The sequence below is a fragment of the Bos javanicus genome, chromosome 6 (assembly GCF_032452875.1).
Source record: "Bos javanicus breed banteng chromosome 6, ARS-OSU_banteng_1.0, whole genome shotgun sequence".
NCBI classification, from domain to species: Eukaryota; Metazoa; Chordata; class Mammalia; order Artiodactyla; family Bovidae; genus Bos; species Bos javanicus.
The window spans coordinates 72,105,639-72,120,642 of record NC_083873.1 but is presented as its reverse complement, the minus strand read 5'-3'; the positions used below and the strand labels follow the sequence as shown (position 1 = coordinate 72,120,642).

Here is a 15,004-nt window from a genome sequence, read left to right as displayed (position 1 = left end):
GCACAACACTGTCAACATACTTAAAAGTCAGTGAGCTGTACACTTAAAAACAGTTAACACGGTAAATTTTATGTGTGTATATTTTACCACAATTTGCACGACCTACCTTAGGTCAGGCACTATAAATTCGGTTTCTTTTTGCTTAATCCTCCTAATACCTGATAAGGTGTGATGATCTTCCCAAGAAACAGGTAACACTGAGACACAGTAGTTATGTAGGCTACTACTAGGCAAGGCAAGGCAGGGTTTCGAACCCACACTGTCTGAACTCTGTAGGCTGCTTTACGCTATACTCTCCTAGAGGTGTTATTATATCATCACACTAATGCGAATTAAAATATCTCCGGGAAACCGGCATGGGTTTAACATAATTATGCTCATCTTTAGGCTACAATATTAGTACCTCCAATCCCAATTTAAACCTCTAATAAGATCAAATTTTTATCACCAAAGGACTGAAGATCTTTGATCTTACGCATGTATGTTAAGCATTCACAGGTGAAGGGAACCTACATTTATGGAAACCTTGCAGCATGCTAAGTGTTTTTTACATGTTATCTCATTTAACCATATATAAAAATTTTAAACTAGCTGCTATCATTCACATTTTACAGTGAAAGAAGTAGAGGCTCACAGAAATAATTTAATAAGTGAGGTCATGCTGCTAGCAAGTAATGGAGCCTGGACCTAAAATGCACTATCCAGTTCTGAAACCTGTACGGTTTTCTTTGTATTCCCTCTGGGTTTGACCAGGAAGATTCAATTAAAATAGGGAAAAGAATAAACTGCTGTATACTGTGTACACAGGAACTCTGGGAAAGAATGTTAAAAGTGTATGTAAAATACTTAGGCCACTTTAATCTTTAACAAATGATTGGGCTCATGGGCAGTCAGGAATTTAAATCAATCCTTGACTTGAGGTGGTAACTACATAACTAGGTCTAAGAGCTCTTTTTACCCAGTAGTCATATTTGCTCATTGTCTATCAAACTTTACAGACTAGTATCCAAATCTATTGCTTAAAATATAAACAATAGTTACCGTTACTCAGAGGAAAGTCCTCCCCTGTATCTAAGGGAATCAAAACTACAGTATCAACTTATGGTAGTCATACAAAAAAACCCGCTTCTAAGAAAAAGGGATTCAGTTTAGATGGTATAATGACTGCTTCTAACACATACACCAAAGAACTTCCCCCATTAGTCTCAGTTGTTTACAAAATTCAAAACTCCTATCAAGACTACTGCTGCTGCTGCTAAGTCGCTTCAGTCGTGTCCGACTCTGTGCGACCCCAACGGCAGCCCACTAGGCTCCTCTGTCCCCTGGATTCTCCAGGCAAGAATACTGGACTGGGTTGCCATTTCCTTCTCCAAGGCATGAAAGTGAAAAGTGAAAGTGAAGTCGCTCAGTCGTGCCCGACTCCTAGCGACCCCATGGACTGCAACCTACCAGGCTCTTCCATCCATGGGATTTTCCAGGCAAGAGTACTGGAGTGGGGTGCCATTGCCTTCATCACTTCACATTATGAATTACAACATCCAAGCATGACAGCTAATCAGCCCAGCTATCCCGGCACCATCCCTGATACCTGTATTAAGGTTCCAAGCTCTCCAACTGTGGTTTAACAACTGTGAGACTGTTAGTCGTTATCACTACTATCACGTCTAAATGTAACCACAGTGGGTTTCTGTGCAAGAAGGAACTGAAACATAAAAGGTTAAATTTTGATTTTTAAGTACAGAGACTAAATCCAGGGACTTCTAAATTCCCGTGTAAGTGTTATTTCATTATATAGCATGTACAGTGTTATTTCCTATATCTATACCTATTATTTGTGCATTCTTTTACAGTTTGTTCATGAGTGACAAAGAGAAAAGTAGAATCCTGATTTACTGATTCTCATTTTGGTGCTTTTCTCATTCAAATTTCCAGAAATACCTTAATTTGGAACATATCCATGGTTATAAAGAAAGCAGTTTTAAACAGACCTCTGACGGTCAACTAGACATATCATTTAACTATTAGCAAGTAAAAATTGCATCAGTTCAGTTCAGTTCAGTTTCTCAGTCATGTCTGACTCTTTGCGACTCCATGAATTGCAGCACGCCAGGCCTCCCTGTCCATCACCAACTTTCAGAGTTCACTCAAACTCACGTCCATCGAGTCAGTGATGCCATCCAGCCATCTCATCCTCTGTCGCCCCCTTCTCCTCCTGCCCCCAATCCCTCCCAGCATCAGAGTCTTTTCCAATGAGTCAACTCTTCGCATGAGGTGGCCAAAGTACTGGAGTTTCAGCATTACCATCATTCCTTCCAAAGAAATCCCAGGGCTGATCTCCTTTAGAATGGACTGGTTGGATCTCCTTGCAGTCCAAGGGACTCACAAGAGTCTTCTCCAACACCACAGTTCAAAAGCATCAATTCTTCGGCGCTCAGCTTTCTTTATAGTCCAACTCTCACATCCATACATGACCTCTGGAAAAACCATAGCCTTGACTAGACAGATCTTTGTTGGCAACGTTAATGTCTCTGCTTTTGAATATGCTATCTAGGTTGGTCCTAACTTTCCTTCCAAGGAGTAAACGTCTTTTAATTTCATGGCTGCAATCACCATCTGCAGTGATTTTGGAGCCCCCCAAAATAAAGTCTGACACTGTTTCCACTGTTTCCCCATCTACTTCCCATGAAGTGATGGGACCAGATGCCATGATCTTCGTTTTCTGAATGTTGAGCTTTAATCCAACTTTTTCATTCTCCTCTTTCACTTTCATCAAGAGGCTTTTTAGTTCCTCTTCACTTTCTGCCATAAGGGTGGTGTCATCTGCATACCTGAGGTTATTGATATTTCTCCCGGCAATCTTGATTCCAGCTTGTGCTTCTTCCAGCCCAGCGTTTCTCATAATGTACTCTGCATAGAAGTTAAATAAGCAGGGTGACAATATACAGCCTTGACGTACTCCTTTTCCTATTTGGAACCAGTCTGTTGTTCCATGTCCAGTTCTAACTGTTGCTTCCTGACCTGCATATAGGTTTCTCAAGAGGCAGGTCAGGTGGTCTGGTATTCCCATCTCTTGAAGAATTTTCCATAGTTTATTGTGATCCACACAGTCAAAGGCTTTGGCATAGTCAATAAAGCAGAACTAAGGCTTAAAAGAACTCTTAATCTTTACCCTAAAACTAACAATGTTATGAATTTTAAAAACTTTTAAATTTGCCTTAATTTCACAGTATATAAAACCTGGAAAGCACCTTTCCACACTTTCTGTGAACCAAGTAACTTTTAGGTTATGTTCAGCGTGCTAAATAGATAATTGCTGGAGTACTTCATTTGTGTGACCAACTTTCCCAGCTGGATGCAGGCCTTTCAGAGTCAAACTGCATCACCCTAATTCACCCTCCTGAAGCCCCACCAAGTACACTGAATGGTGTCTTATTAAATCAACAAATAAAAGAACTCGGGCCTGTACATATCGTCCACTGCTTTAATCCCATAGCTACATACTACTATAGGGACACAGAAGCTAGTTATATTGTTAACAACTTATACTGTTAAGCAACTATAAAAAATTTTAACATGTATGGGGAGGAGGTAATTTGTGAGGTTAAAAAAAGGTTAAAGGATCATTTATCTTTATTGCAAGAGGAACCTAACACTAGTTTGATGCTTTCTCTAGAAATCTACTCAGTTACTGGAAAACCACCACTCAAGGAAATCATGAAGTAAAAATCCTGGGTTGCATTATTTAAGAACTGAGGGAAGTGCTTTAAAATTATGTAATATTTTTACCTTCAATGTATACAGCGATTTATGATATGGATGACAATTTATGTTGGCAATTAAACATATTTTTTTTGTCAAAGTAATTAAAAATGGGAAACAGGGTACTTTGGAAAAGGCAAAAGTACTCAAGAACCTATTCCATGCTGATGGAAAGAATTTAACTTGAATTACCTTGTTTCTTTCACTCCAATTGCCCTCCACAGAATGTTTTGATCTGGATTTCATCTTTCAAATAGATTTCACTATTGGAAATAGTCTTTACTCAGTTTTAGAGTAGGAGGTAACCCTGGAGATCTTGATCTAGTCCAAATCCCTCACGTGAGGAATGGCAGGATGAAAAGGTGTGGTTGTAGTCTTCAATTACTTTTCAGGGCTTTCAAATGGAAGAGGGATTTGATTTGAAATTCTGTATTACCTCCAAGGGGCAGAGCAAATTTATGTGCACAGAATTTTAGGGATTAAATTCATCAATCAGAGCTGCCAAAACGCCAGAATATGCTTCTTTCACAGGTTAAGTTCCTTAAGTTCCTTCATAGGTAAGCCTTTCCTATGTCCTAGGAGAGGAAAGTTACAGAGAAGATATACATTCCAGACAAAACCTGTAGCAAACTGATGAAATTCCTCTCAACTAAATGATCAGATCAGATCAGTCTCTCAGTCGTGTCCGACTCTTTGTGACCCCATGAATCGCAGCAGGCCAGGCCTCCCTGTCCATCACCAACTCCCGGAGTTCACTCAGACTCACGTCCATTGAGTCAGTGATGCCATCCAGCCATCTCATCCTCTGTCGCCCCCTTCTCCTCCTGCCCCCAATCCCTCCCAGCATCAGAGTCTTTTCCAAAGAATCAACTCTTCGCATGAGGCGGCCAAAGTACTGGAGTTTCAGCTTTAGCATCATTCCTTCCAAAGAAATCCCAGGGCTCATCTCCTTCAGAATGGACTGGTTGGATCTCCTTGCAGTCCAAGGGACTCTCAAGAGTCTTTTCCAACACCACAGTTCAAAAGCATCAATTCTTCGGCGCTCAGCCTTTTTCACAGTCCAATTCTCACATCCATACATGACCACAGGAAAAACCATAGCCTTGACTAGACGAACCTTTGTTGGCAAAGTAATGTCTCTGCTTTTGAATATGCTATCTAGGTTGGTCCTAACTTTCCTTCCAAGGAGTAAGCGTCTTTTACTTTCATGGCTGCAGTCACCATCTGCAGTGATTTTGGAGCCCCCAAAATAAAGTCTAACACTGTTTCCCCATCTCCAAACCAAGTAAAGTGTTATAGTGGTATTTAAATTTCTGGTTTAATTTAAATAAGTGTAGCATGTGAGGCATCCCCAAACACGTTGTTAATCCAAATAACCTCCTTAAAGAGATCAGAGAGGTGTCTGTGAGAGGTGAGTCACTTACCTGCTTCCTAAAACAACCAGAAAAAAAAATCTACTGGTAATCAACATCTTACTAACGCAAAAAATGTCATTTCCCAATAAAAAGGACAAGTATACGTGAGAGAGACCACAAACAGGGAAGCTACTGGGAGAGCCACTCACCTGCTTCCTGTAACAACTGAAAAATACAGCTGGTAATTTTATTTGAGATTGCAGCTTTTCCTTCAAGGTGATTCTTTCTGGCTGCATTTCCTGCTGTTATTTGGTCCTTGGATTGCAGGAGGACTTTTCCTGGACTATCCAACAATTCATAGACTTCTTTTGTTTTACCCTCATAGAGTTTTTTACCAATCTTCAGTACTGTGGAAATAAAATGCAAACATTAGATTTCAGGAAATTTCGTGTAAAAGATAATCGAGAAGATTAAATTATCTAGAATGATGAATCAGTATGCATACAGAGCAATTAAATAATTTTAATAAAAAATTAACTCATCAGCATAGATCCTTGTACCCTACAAGGTATTTTCAACGCACCATCACATTTCATCCATACAATTTTGTCAAGAATTACAATTATGCAAATTATGATACAGATTAGGAAACTAAGTACCAAAAAGGTAGATGCCGCATAGTTAAGAAATGGCAGAGCCAGAAAAAACCTTAAGTCTTCTGATATCTAATGTTATGTTGTGCTCTTTCCACTGTCAATTTGTCTCACAGTAGAACTGAAGTAGAATTAGTTAAGACACATTAAGATTAATGTGACAACACTAGTAATTTCATTTATATACTCATAATACAATTAACTAAAATAGCTTGCAGGAGAAAAAATGCTGTATTTTTCCCGACTACTGTTTTCCATGGCAAGCAAAATGGGCAAGTTCAGCCAGATGGTCTTCTTGATTTCAAGTCGATGTGCAAGAGGAGCCACCTCCATCCACTGCAGTCAACCGACCTGGAAGCACTTCTATTTTTCTAATCCTGCTTCCCTACCCCCCACCCTTGAAGCCCTCTCCTCACTAACAGTTATAGAAAACTGTGAGAAGTAAGGACAAGAGCATCCAATTGATGCAGGTCATCAGACTTAAAGAAAAGTAGACTTTGTCATTAGAAAGAATGATTTTGATGAAGATCAGGGATAATGGAAGTTTAAGGACTTAAAATTTCCAAGAGGAGAAATCACCACCCCTCATTCTTCCAAAACATTGACTCATTCTCAGCATCTGCATTTTTCAGTGTCCATGTGCCAGGTACTAAGGATGTACCAGTAAACCACGTTCCTGCTCTCAAGAGGCCAGAGTCTGAGAGAAGCTGAAATTAACCATCATAATAAGTATAATGTGAGAAATACAGAGACTGTGGACCACAGGTTCACAGCAGGACCACTTAACCTAACCTCTGTCATCTAGAACAAAGTGAGGGTTAGGCTGAGATCCAAGGAACGGTCAAGAGGTAGGGAGTGGCAGTGAAAGAAGACCAGGGGGTGAGACAGTGCATGGCAGAACTTCAGCAAGTTTGCAACACTGTGTGTGTGTATACTCCTGCTGGGCAGAGAAGGGGCTGGGGGCAGCAGCTGAGAAGTCCAAAGGAAAGGCAGGAGATAAACCTGAAGAAGGGGCAGAGGTCACATCAACAGGGAGTGAAGATAAACATTAAATGAAACAGTTACCAGCTCAGTTCAATGGCTGCATCTGCAGGGTACATAATTCAGAGGATGAATCCCCATCCTCTTATTGTGATGTCTTGATTCACTGACAAGGTTTAAAAGGTCCTTCCAAGATGTAGCACTAGCTTAGCGCTCCAAATTCAGATTTCTTTATTCCCTTCCTCGAACCCTAACTGCACTCAATATGCCAGCAAATTTGGAAAACTCAGCAGTGACCACAGGACTGGGCAAGGTCAGTTTTCATTACAATCTCAAAGAAAGGCAATGCCAAAGAATGCTCAAGTTACCACACAATTACTCATCTTACACGCTAGTAAAGTAATGCTCAAAATTCTCCAAGCCAGGCTTCAACAGTACATGAACTGTTAAAATTCCAGATGTTCAAGCTGGATTTAGAAAAGGCTGAGGAACCAGAGATCAAAACTGTCAACATCTGCTGGATCATTGAAAAAGAAAGAGAATTCCAGAAAAACATAAATCCTGCTTTATTGACTATGCCAAAGCCTTTGCGTGGATCACAACAAACTGTGAAAAATTCTAAAAGAGATGGGAATACCAGACCACTTGACCTAGCTCCTGAGAAATCTGTATGCAGGTCAGGAAGCAACAGTTAGAACTGGACATGGAACAACAGACTGGTTCCAAATCAGGAAAGGAGTATGTCAAGGCTGTATATTGTCACCCTGCTTATTTAACTTCTATGCAGAGTACATCATGAGAAACGCTGGGATGGATGAAGCACAAGCTGGAATCAAGACTGTCAGGAGAAATATCAATAACCTCAGATATACAGATGACACCACCCTTATGGCAGAAAGTGAAGAAGAAGTAAAGAGCCTCTTGATGAAAGTGAAAGGGGAGAGTGAAAAAGTTGGCTTAAAACTCAACATTCAATAAACTAAGATCATAGCATCTGGTCCCATCACTTCATGGCAAATAGATGGGGAAGCAATAGAAACAGTGACAGACTTTATTTTGGGGGGCTCCAAAATCACTGCAGATGGTGAGTGCAGCCTTGAAATTAAAAGACACTTGCTCCTTGGAAGGAGAAGGCAATGGCACCCCACTCCAGTACTCTTGCCTGGAAAACCCCATGGACAGAGGAGCCTGGTAGGCTGCAGTCCATGGGGTCGCTAAGAGTCGGACACGACTGAGTGACTTCACTTTCACCCACTGGAGAAGGAAATGGCAACCCACTCCGGTGTTTTTGCCTGGAGAATCCCAGGGACAAGGGAGGCTGGTGGGCTGCCGTCTATGGGGTCACAAAGAGTCAGACACGACTGAAGTGACTTAGCAGCAGCAGCTCCTTGGAAGGAAAGTTATGACCAACCTAGACAGCATATTAAAAAAAAGAGACATTACTTTGCCAACAAAGGTCAGTCTAGTCAAAGCTATGGTTTTTTCCAGTAGTCATGTATGGATGTGAGAGTTGGACTATAAAGAAAGCTGAGCACGGAAGAATTGATGCTTTTGAACTGTGGTTTTGGAGTAGACTCTTGAGAGTCTCCTGGACTGCAAGGAGATCCAACCAGTCCATCCTAAGGGAAATCAGTCCTGAATATTCATTGGAAGGACTGATGCTGAAACTCCAATACTTTAGCCACCTGATGCGAAGAGCTGACTCACCGGAAAAGACCCTGATGCTGGGAAAGATTGAAGGCGCAAGGAGAAGGGGACAACAGAAGATGAGATGGTTGGATGGCATCACTGACTCAATGGACATGAGTTTGAGTAAACTCCGGGTATTGGTGATGGACAGGGAGGCCTGGCATGCTGCAGTCCATGGGGTCGCAAAGAGTTGGACACAACTGAGTGGCTGAACTGAACTGAGAACCCTAACTTCCTGTAATCTCTAAATCCTCCTCTCAGGCTTCTGACATGCTCTTCCATAGGCCCCGAACACTGTTTCCTCCCCTTCCATCCCACTATTCATCCTTCAGGTCTCACAAACCACGCTGGTTGAGTTTAGACCTCATTAAGCTTAACCACATCAGTAAAACGGCAGATGTCTGTTACAAAGACCATTAGGCTGCTGTGTGGAGAATGAGATGAGGCAGGGCTGGTGGAAGAAAACCACCGAGTGACAGACCAGTTAGGATGCTGTAGCAGCAAGCCAGGTGACAAATAACCTGGGCTAAAGAAAAAAAAAGTGGGATAAGACTCAAGCTATTTACAAGGTAAAAGTTTTAATAACAATTGATTCAATATGGGAAATATGGACAGTTAAGGATGGTGCCTAGGTTAGAAGTCTGTACCCAATGCTATTCCCTCTCAATTTAGTTGAATCGGCATTTATTTATTTATGGCCATCCCACTGTGGCTTGTGGAATCTTAGTTTGCCAAACTGCCCCCTGCAATGGAAGCATGGAGTTCTAACCACTGGGCAATTAGGGAATCCCCTGAATCATGATTTATTACCTAATTTGCTTTTCTATCCATTAATAGAAATAACATAACATTATAGAAGACAATTGCTACCAGTGCCAAAATGCTTGCTATAAATTCATAGATGAATTCAGAAGAGGCTGATGAGGACTGAGAATAATTCATGGAATTGAAATTTAAGAGTATGGAAAACTACACATCTAGGATGGTGCTGTCCAATAAAGAACAGCCACTAGCCACAGGTGCCTATGAAACATTTGAAATGTGGCTACTCCAAATTGAGATGATGTAAGTGTAAAATACACAGTGGATTTCAATATTTTTTTAAAAACTCGCAAAAATCACAGTTTTTATATTGATTATGAGTTGAAATGGTACTACTTTGGATATAATTTAGAAGTAAAAATAGCACAAACTATCTTTCCTGAGGATCCTCATCACGCATGGACAAAACGATTATAAATATGTAACATGATAAATGCAAAGTGAAGCAAGAAACTTTTTGCCTGGTGGTTTTGAAAAGAGTCGGACACGACTGAGCGGCTTTACTTTCACTTCACTTTGAAACTCTCACTGGCATAAAATGGCTAAAAACAAAATCTCGACAGGAAATATAAAAATTTTCAGAAGGTTCAATTATTAATTTTCTGAAACAGGCTATTATTAACCTAAAGGGAAAAGCAAGACTTTGGTTTCGGGAATCAACATTAGATGTTCCTGCGTTTGTTTTGCAATACCTATTGATTGCAAACGCGATTTGCAGGTATCTCTCTAATTTCTGGCCATCACTCGTTCCAATGACCCTTTGCGCCTTTTCCTCATTCCATGAGAAGTTCTGGATGTTACAAAAAGTTCGGAGGCCCCGGAGCGCTTTGTTTCCAACGCACGGCTCCGCAGCGTCAGGGCCACGTGCCCGCGCGCCCAGTGGCCTAGAGAGGAGGATGCAGGGAGACGGGGCATAGTCCGGGGAAGGATGCCGTGGGGAGCCAAGAACAGCGCACAGGCCAGCGTGAGAGAGGCGGGAAGACTGTGGAGTCCCAACTCCTGCGGAGCCCAATTAACTCACCTTCGACTGCCGCCATTGTCCGGAGAGGTCTGAGGCCTTCGGCCGCGCTGCGAAGAGACGCAGGACTCTGGAAAAAAAGCGCGATCAGAGAGGCTCACGGGGCCGGGGAGCGAGGCACCGCCCACAGGCACGCCCCTGGCATGGCCGCGTGACCCCTAGCGCCCCCTCCGGGTCTCTTCGAACATCTCCGCGGCCACGGAATGTCGCGGGTCCCTAACCTACCCAGAACGTGGACCCCGGAGCAAGGCTTCCCGCCGCGCAGGCGCAGCGACGCGGGCGCCCCCGCCCCGCCCAGCGCGGGCGCAGTTCTTGGAAAGAAAAATGGCGCGCACTGGCAGCCCCTCCCCACTTTACTGCCGCTCGCTGACCGGGCCCCTCCTCGCCAGAGAGAGCGGCTCAGAAGTTGGAGCATACCAAGTAGTGACGGCTCGGGGAAAAGCATATGAGGAGGGACATACAAAGTGTATATCCTCTAGGAGAGAAATGACATTAACCCCGTTAGTTCCATTACCTCCGTCTTGGGTGCTAGAAAATAACGGAGAGATGCACATGCGGAAAAATTATCCTCCCACAGGGCTCAGGGAGAGGGCTAGCTCCACCCCCACAGGGCCGTCACTCCTCCCCTCAACCGCGGGGCCTCGCCCTCCGTCCTCGCTGATTGGCCGGCCCGGAGGGGCGGGGCAGAGTGGAGGGGGTGGAGACAAATCCCTCTCAGGGGAAAGCACGCGCCGCCGCAGTAGCGAGGGTCGAGCCGCTGCGAAGGAAGCTGCTGTACCCGGCCGGAGCTTCGGAGGCTTGCAGGCCGAACAGTCTACTGGTTGGTGCTTAGACCCCTGCAGCGGCGGCGGGTCCCACCACGTGCTTCCGGCGGCGACATGGAGCTGGAGGAGTTAGGGATCCGAGAGGAATGTGGCGTGTTCGGGTGCATCGCCTCAGGAGAGTGGCCCACGCAGCTAGACGTGCCACATGTGGTCACTCTGGGACTCGTGGGGCTGCAGCACCGGTGAGCGACTGGGTGAGGGGTGGGGATGGCGGCTCGTGTTCTCCGTCTGCCCTATCCGCTTCCCGCGGCCGGAGTTGGCGATCTCGCGGGCACCTGAGAACCAGGGGCCGGACCTCTCTCTTACCTGGACTGGTACCTTCCTGTGGCATTCACCAGATTGCCAAGGCGTGCGCCGGGGCTCTCTTGTCTCCCTGGACTTCAGCCTGTCCCCCGCCACCCTTAACGGTCTTTAGGGGCTCTCCGCGCTCCCGGTGTAGTGCACCCCTCCTGGATCTGACCAGATTGTAAGGCTCTAGTCGGCTGGACTAGCCCAGTCGGGGTTCTTCCTTCTTTGCTTGCGCGTTTTGATCTCCCAGAGTCTGAAGCTGTTCTTGTGGTAGAACTGTGTGGGATGTTTGCTAGTCCTAGACCTACAATACACTTTGAGGTTTCGCGGGGAGCCTGCAACCACCACAAGCTTTTGTTTGCAAGAGCAGAGCTATTGGGCAGATGGTGTATTTGAACGAAATCATAGCTATGGGAATGTAAGGATTCAAACCCGGGGAGGCTGAATCGGTTGATGTTCAAAAGGAACTACCGGTTCTAGATCTCATGAATTCCAACAGATAATAATCCAATCACGGAGGAGTAGTGAATGTGCAAAAAATTCTTTGGTAAACATTTTAGATAATGAATGAAAAGATTAGTAGTAAGGGAAATGCCAAAATAATTCCCTTCTTTAAAAGAGGGAGAGAACCTGTATGACAAAATACACACTGACTTTGAAAAACTGATAGATCTTTTGAGTTAAAAAATAACTTTGCTTCTGTGATCTTTCCATTTCCTACTAACTGAACTAAGTTTTAATATAAACAGTTTTCTTCAGGGTAAGAAATATAAACCTAAGCCTGACATCACTGAAAGTATTACAGTTTCCATAAGAGGATACCTCAGCAACAACTTCTAGAACAGTTAAGGAACTTGGTGATAACACTTATCAGCAATATGGGAGAAATATGTATAAATGCATTCCAAATGATTAGCTTTACCTCCACCAAACTTAAAGTAGAAGTAGGCTTTTTGCTTTTTTCAGGATCCAGAATAGTTGGGTTTGAGTTTCACATCTTGTATATTCCTTGTTTACTAAAAGCTGAGAGTAATTTAGAATTCTAGGATGAATCAAAAAGAATATTTTTAATTTGAATTAATTTTGGATAACTGTGGGTTGACCATAATAGAGATCTTATTTTAAAATACATTTATGTTATTGAGAGGATTATATATATAATCCAAGGAAAAACTAAAAGCTATTCATATGGTACTCCATAACACCATGAGTTTATAACATTCTTCAGAGAAGTTATTTTGGATATCCTGTCATGGGAAGAGGTGTACAAACACAAGGGATCTTTAGAGTTGCCTGGTGGTCTGTGAGGAAGATATGAGACTGACCTTGAGGTTTTTTTTAACTATTTACTTTTTTAGTTAACTCAGAAAGTTCATCCCCAAGATCTCCTATTTAAATGTGTGTGTAAAGAAAAGGAGGGTAATTTTTTTTATGAATAACTTTATTCCTAGTTATATGCACTTTTCTACAGTTGCTTTTAAGTGAAAGAATTAATGAAATTAGATAATATTGATACAAGCTAAGGGCGATAATGATGTGGAGATCATTTGGCCACCTGATGGGGAGAGCTGACTCATTTGAAAAGACCCTGATGCTGGGAAAGATTGAGGGCAGGAGGAGAAGGGGACGACAGAGGATAAGATGGTTGGATGGCATCACCGACACAATGAACATGGGTTTGGGTGGACTCCGGGAGTTGGTGATGGACAGGGAGGCCTGGCGTACTGCGGTTCATGGGGTCGCAGAGTTGGACACGACTGGGCGAATGAACTGAACTGAACTGAACTGAACTGAAGGGCAATAAAAATGTGATTACTACATGATGATAGAGGAAACCTAATGGATTCTATCAGGCTGCTTATTTGACAGAGCAAGTATTTGCTAAACTGTGGTGTTGAAGATTGACCTTGTGATACTTTCAGTAACAGTGGCAAAAAACTCAATAGCTTCTGGAGAAGAAAGGTATTAGTGGAAAACCATTTAAATTTTCCTTGTGTAGGCATAGGATCCGGAGAAGGCAATGGCACCCCACTCTAGTATACTTGCCTGGAAAATCCCATGGACGGAGGAGCTTGGTAGTCTGCAGTCCATGGGGTCTCTAAGAGTCGGACACGACTGAGCGACTTTGCTTTCACTTTTTACTTTCATGCATGGAGAAGGAAATGGCAACCCACTCCAGTGTTCTTGCCTGGAGAATCCCACGGACGGGGGAGCCTGGTGGGCTGCTGTCTATGGGGTCCCACAGAGTTGGACACGACTGAAGTGACTTAGCAGCAGCAGCAGCAGGCATAGAATCATTAAGATTCTTTGAGAGTGCTGGTTCTTGCCCATAATCCTATCCAATTCACAATTTTAAATTAGCAAAAGTCCTCACACATTAGGGAAACTGATTCTAAGAATATGAAACTTCTTTATGTCTAGAAGATAAAATCTGCTGCTGTGGGGGTGAAAGAGTAAGAAAGAATGTTTTTAATGGAATGGATAACAACAACATGGTCCTCCTGTATAGCACAGGACACTATATTACATATCTTGTGATACCATAATGGAAAAGAATATGAAAAAGAATGTTTGTTATAAATATAGCTGAATCACTTTGCTGTACAGCAGAAATTAACATTGTAAGTCAACTGTACTTCAATAAAATAAATTTTCAAAAAATGTTTTCATTTGACAGTAAATCAAGGAATGTCAAAATTTGAAGCCTAGATGGGTTATTATAATTTAATATAGAATTAGTTATATACAGTGTACATTGGCAGGTGGTGATCTGTTGCAGAAGGCTCTAGAAACTAAAATGTCTATCACTTTTGCATTGTTTTTGGTTCTCTCTTAGGCATAGATATTTAGTGTCAGGGATGACAGAACCCCTGAATGTTGTGGTGTTATGTATTTTATATATAAAAACAAATGGAATATCAATTACTAGACAGTCATGCACTGGATGCTTAATCCAGATGGGTTCATCCAGAAATCCTTCTTTTTTAGTAGCCTGGCTGCTTGCAGATTTATACCATAGCTCTGCTTTCTGTCAGGGGGAATTTTCAGTGTTAAGCTAATTGGTTGTCCTCTTCAGCTATAAAGCTGTGTGTGTGTGCTTGTTCATGCCAGATAAATATAATCAATTACTTTTTTGGGCTTAAACATCAATGAGTTCTGAGGTTTGCAGAGTTGGGACAAACCATACACCCCATTGTAGATTAGAGATCTTTATCTTTAAACCACAGTCCCAGTTAATGGAGACTAGAATGACATGGACATATTTGAAGATTCCGTAAAAGGAATTACTAAAATTTCAGACGTTTATCACATGTATCAGCTAGTTAGCCTTTCCTTAGTTAGTTAGGGGACAAAAATGCCCTTCAAGTGAATTATCATTTTCCTGTGTTAGGAACTGAACCCTACAACTGGTAAACATTTTCATACCTTTTCTAAAAATTTATGACATTTACCTGATGAAGTTGGGTCACATAGGGAGTCTCCTGACTGCAAAAATATTCTGAAGAATCTTTTGGTTCTGTTGTTCTTTGAGGAAGCTGATTTGCAGCGGTCTCAGAAGCAGTTTTCTTAAGAGATACAGATGCTGGTTCTGCAAAAAGTATATAACGTATCACT

At 42.5% G+C, this 15,004-nt stretch overlaps 2 protein-coding genes across 7 annotated transcripts in view; one reads left to right on the top strand and one right to left on the bottom strand.

Moving 5' to 3' along the window:
* PAICS (phosphoribosylaminoimidazole carboxylase and phosphoribosylaminoimidazolesuccinocarboxamide synthase) overlaps window positions 1-15,004 on the bottom strand; it is a 47,369-nt gene that overhangs the window by 11,244 nt on the left and 21,121 nt on the right. For 3 of the 5 annotated variants that reach the window (XM_061420243.1, XM_061420244.1, XM_061420246.1), the window contains 3 exons: window positions 14,842-14,978; window positions 10,281-10,347; window positions 5,324-5,521 (listed from right to left, as the gene is read on the bottom strand). In XM_061420243.1, coding sequence (XP_061276227.1) covers window positions 5,324-5,521; window positions 10,281-10,347; window positions 14,842-14,978 — 402 coding nt within the window. Of the gene's footprint in view, window positions 1-5,323; window positions 5,522-10,280; window positions 10,348-10,502; window positions 10,585-10,791; window positions 10,880-14,841; window positions 14,979-15,004 lie in introns of those variants that run through there. The other 2 variants (XM_061420247.1, XM_061420248.1) reach the window with 2 other exon arrangements.
* PPAT (phosphoribosyl pyrophosphate amidotransferase) overlaps window positions 10,973-15,004 on the top strand; it is a 41,219-nt gene continuing 37,187 nt past the window's right edge. Inside the window, exon 1 of one of the 2 annotated variants that reach the window (XM_061420251.1) lies at window positions 10,973-11,283. In XM_061420251.1, coding sequence (XP_061276235.1) covers window positions 11,156-11,283 — 128 coding nt within the window. In that variant the 5' untranslated portion in view covers window positions 10,973-11,155. The remainder of the gene's footprint in view (window positions 11,284-15,004) is intronic. The other variant, XM_061420253.1, reaches the window with a different exon arrangement.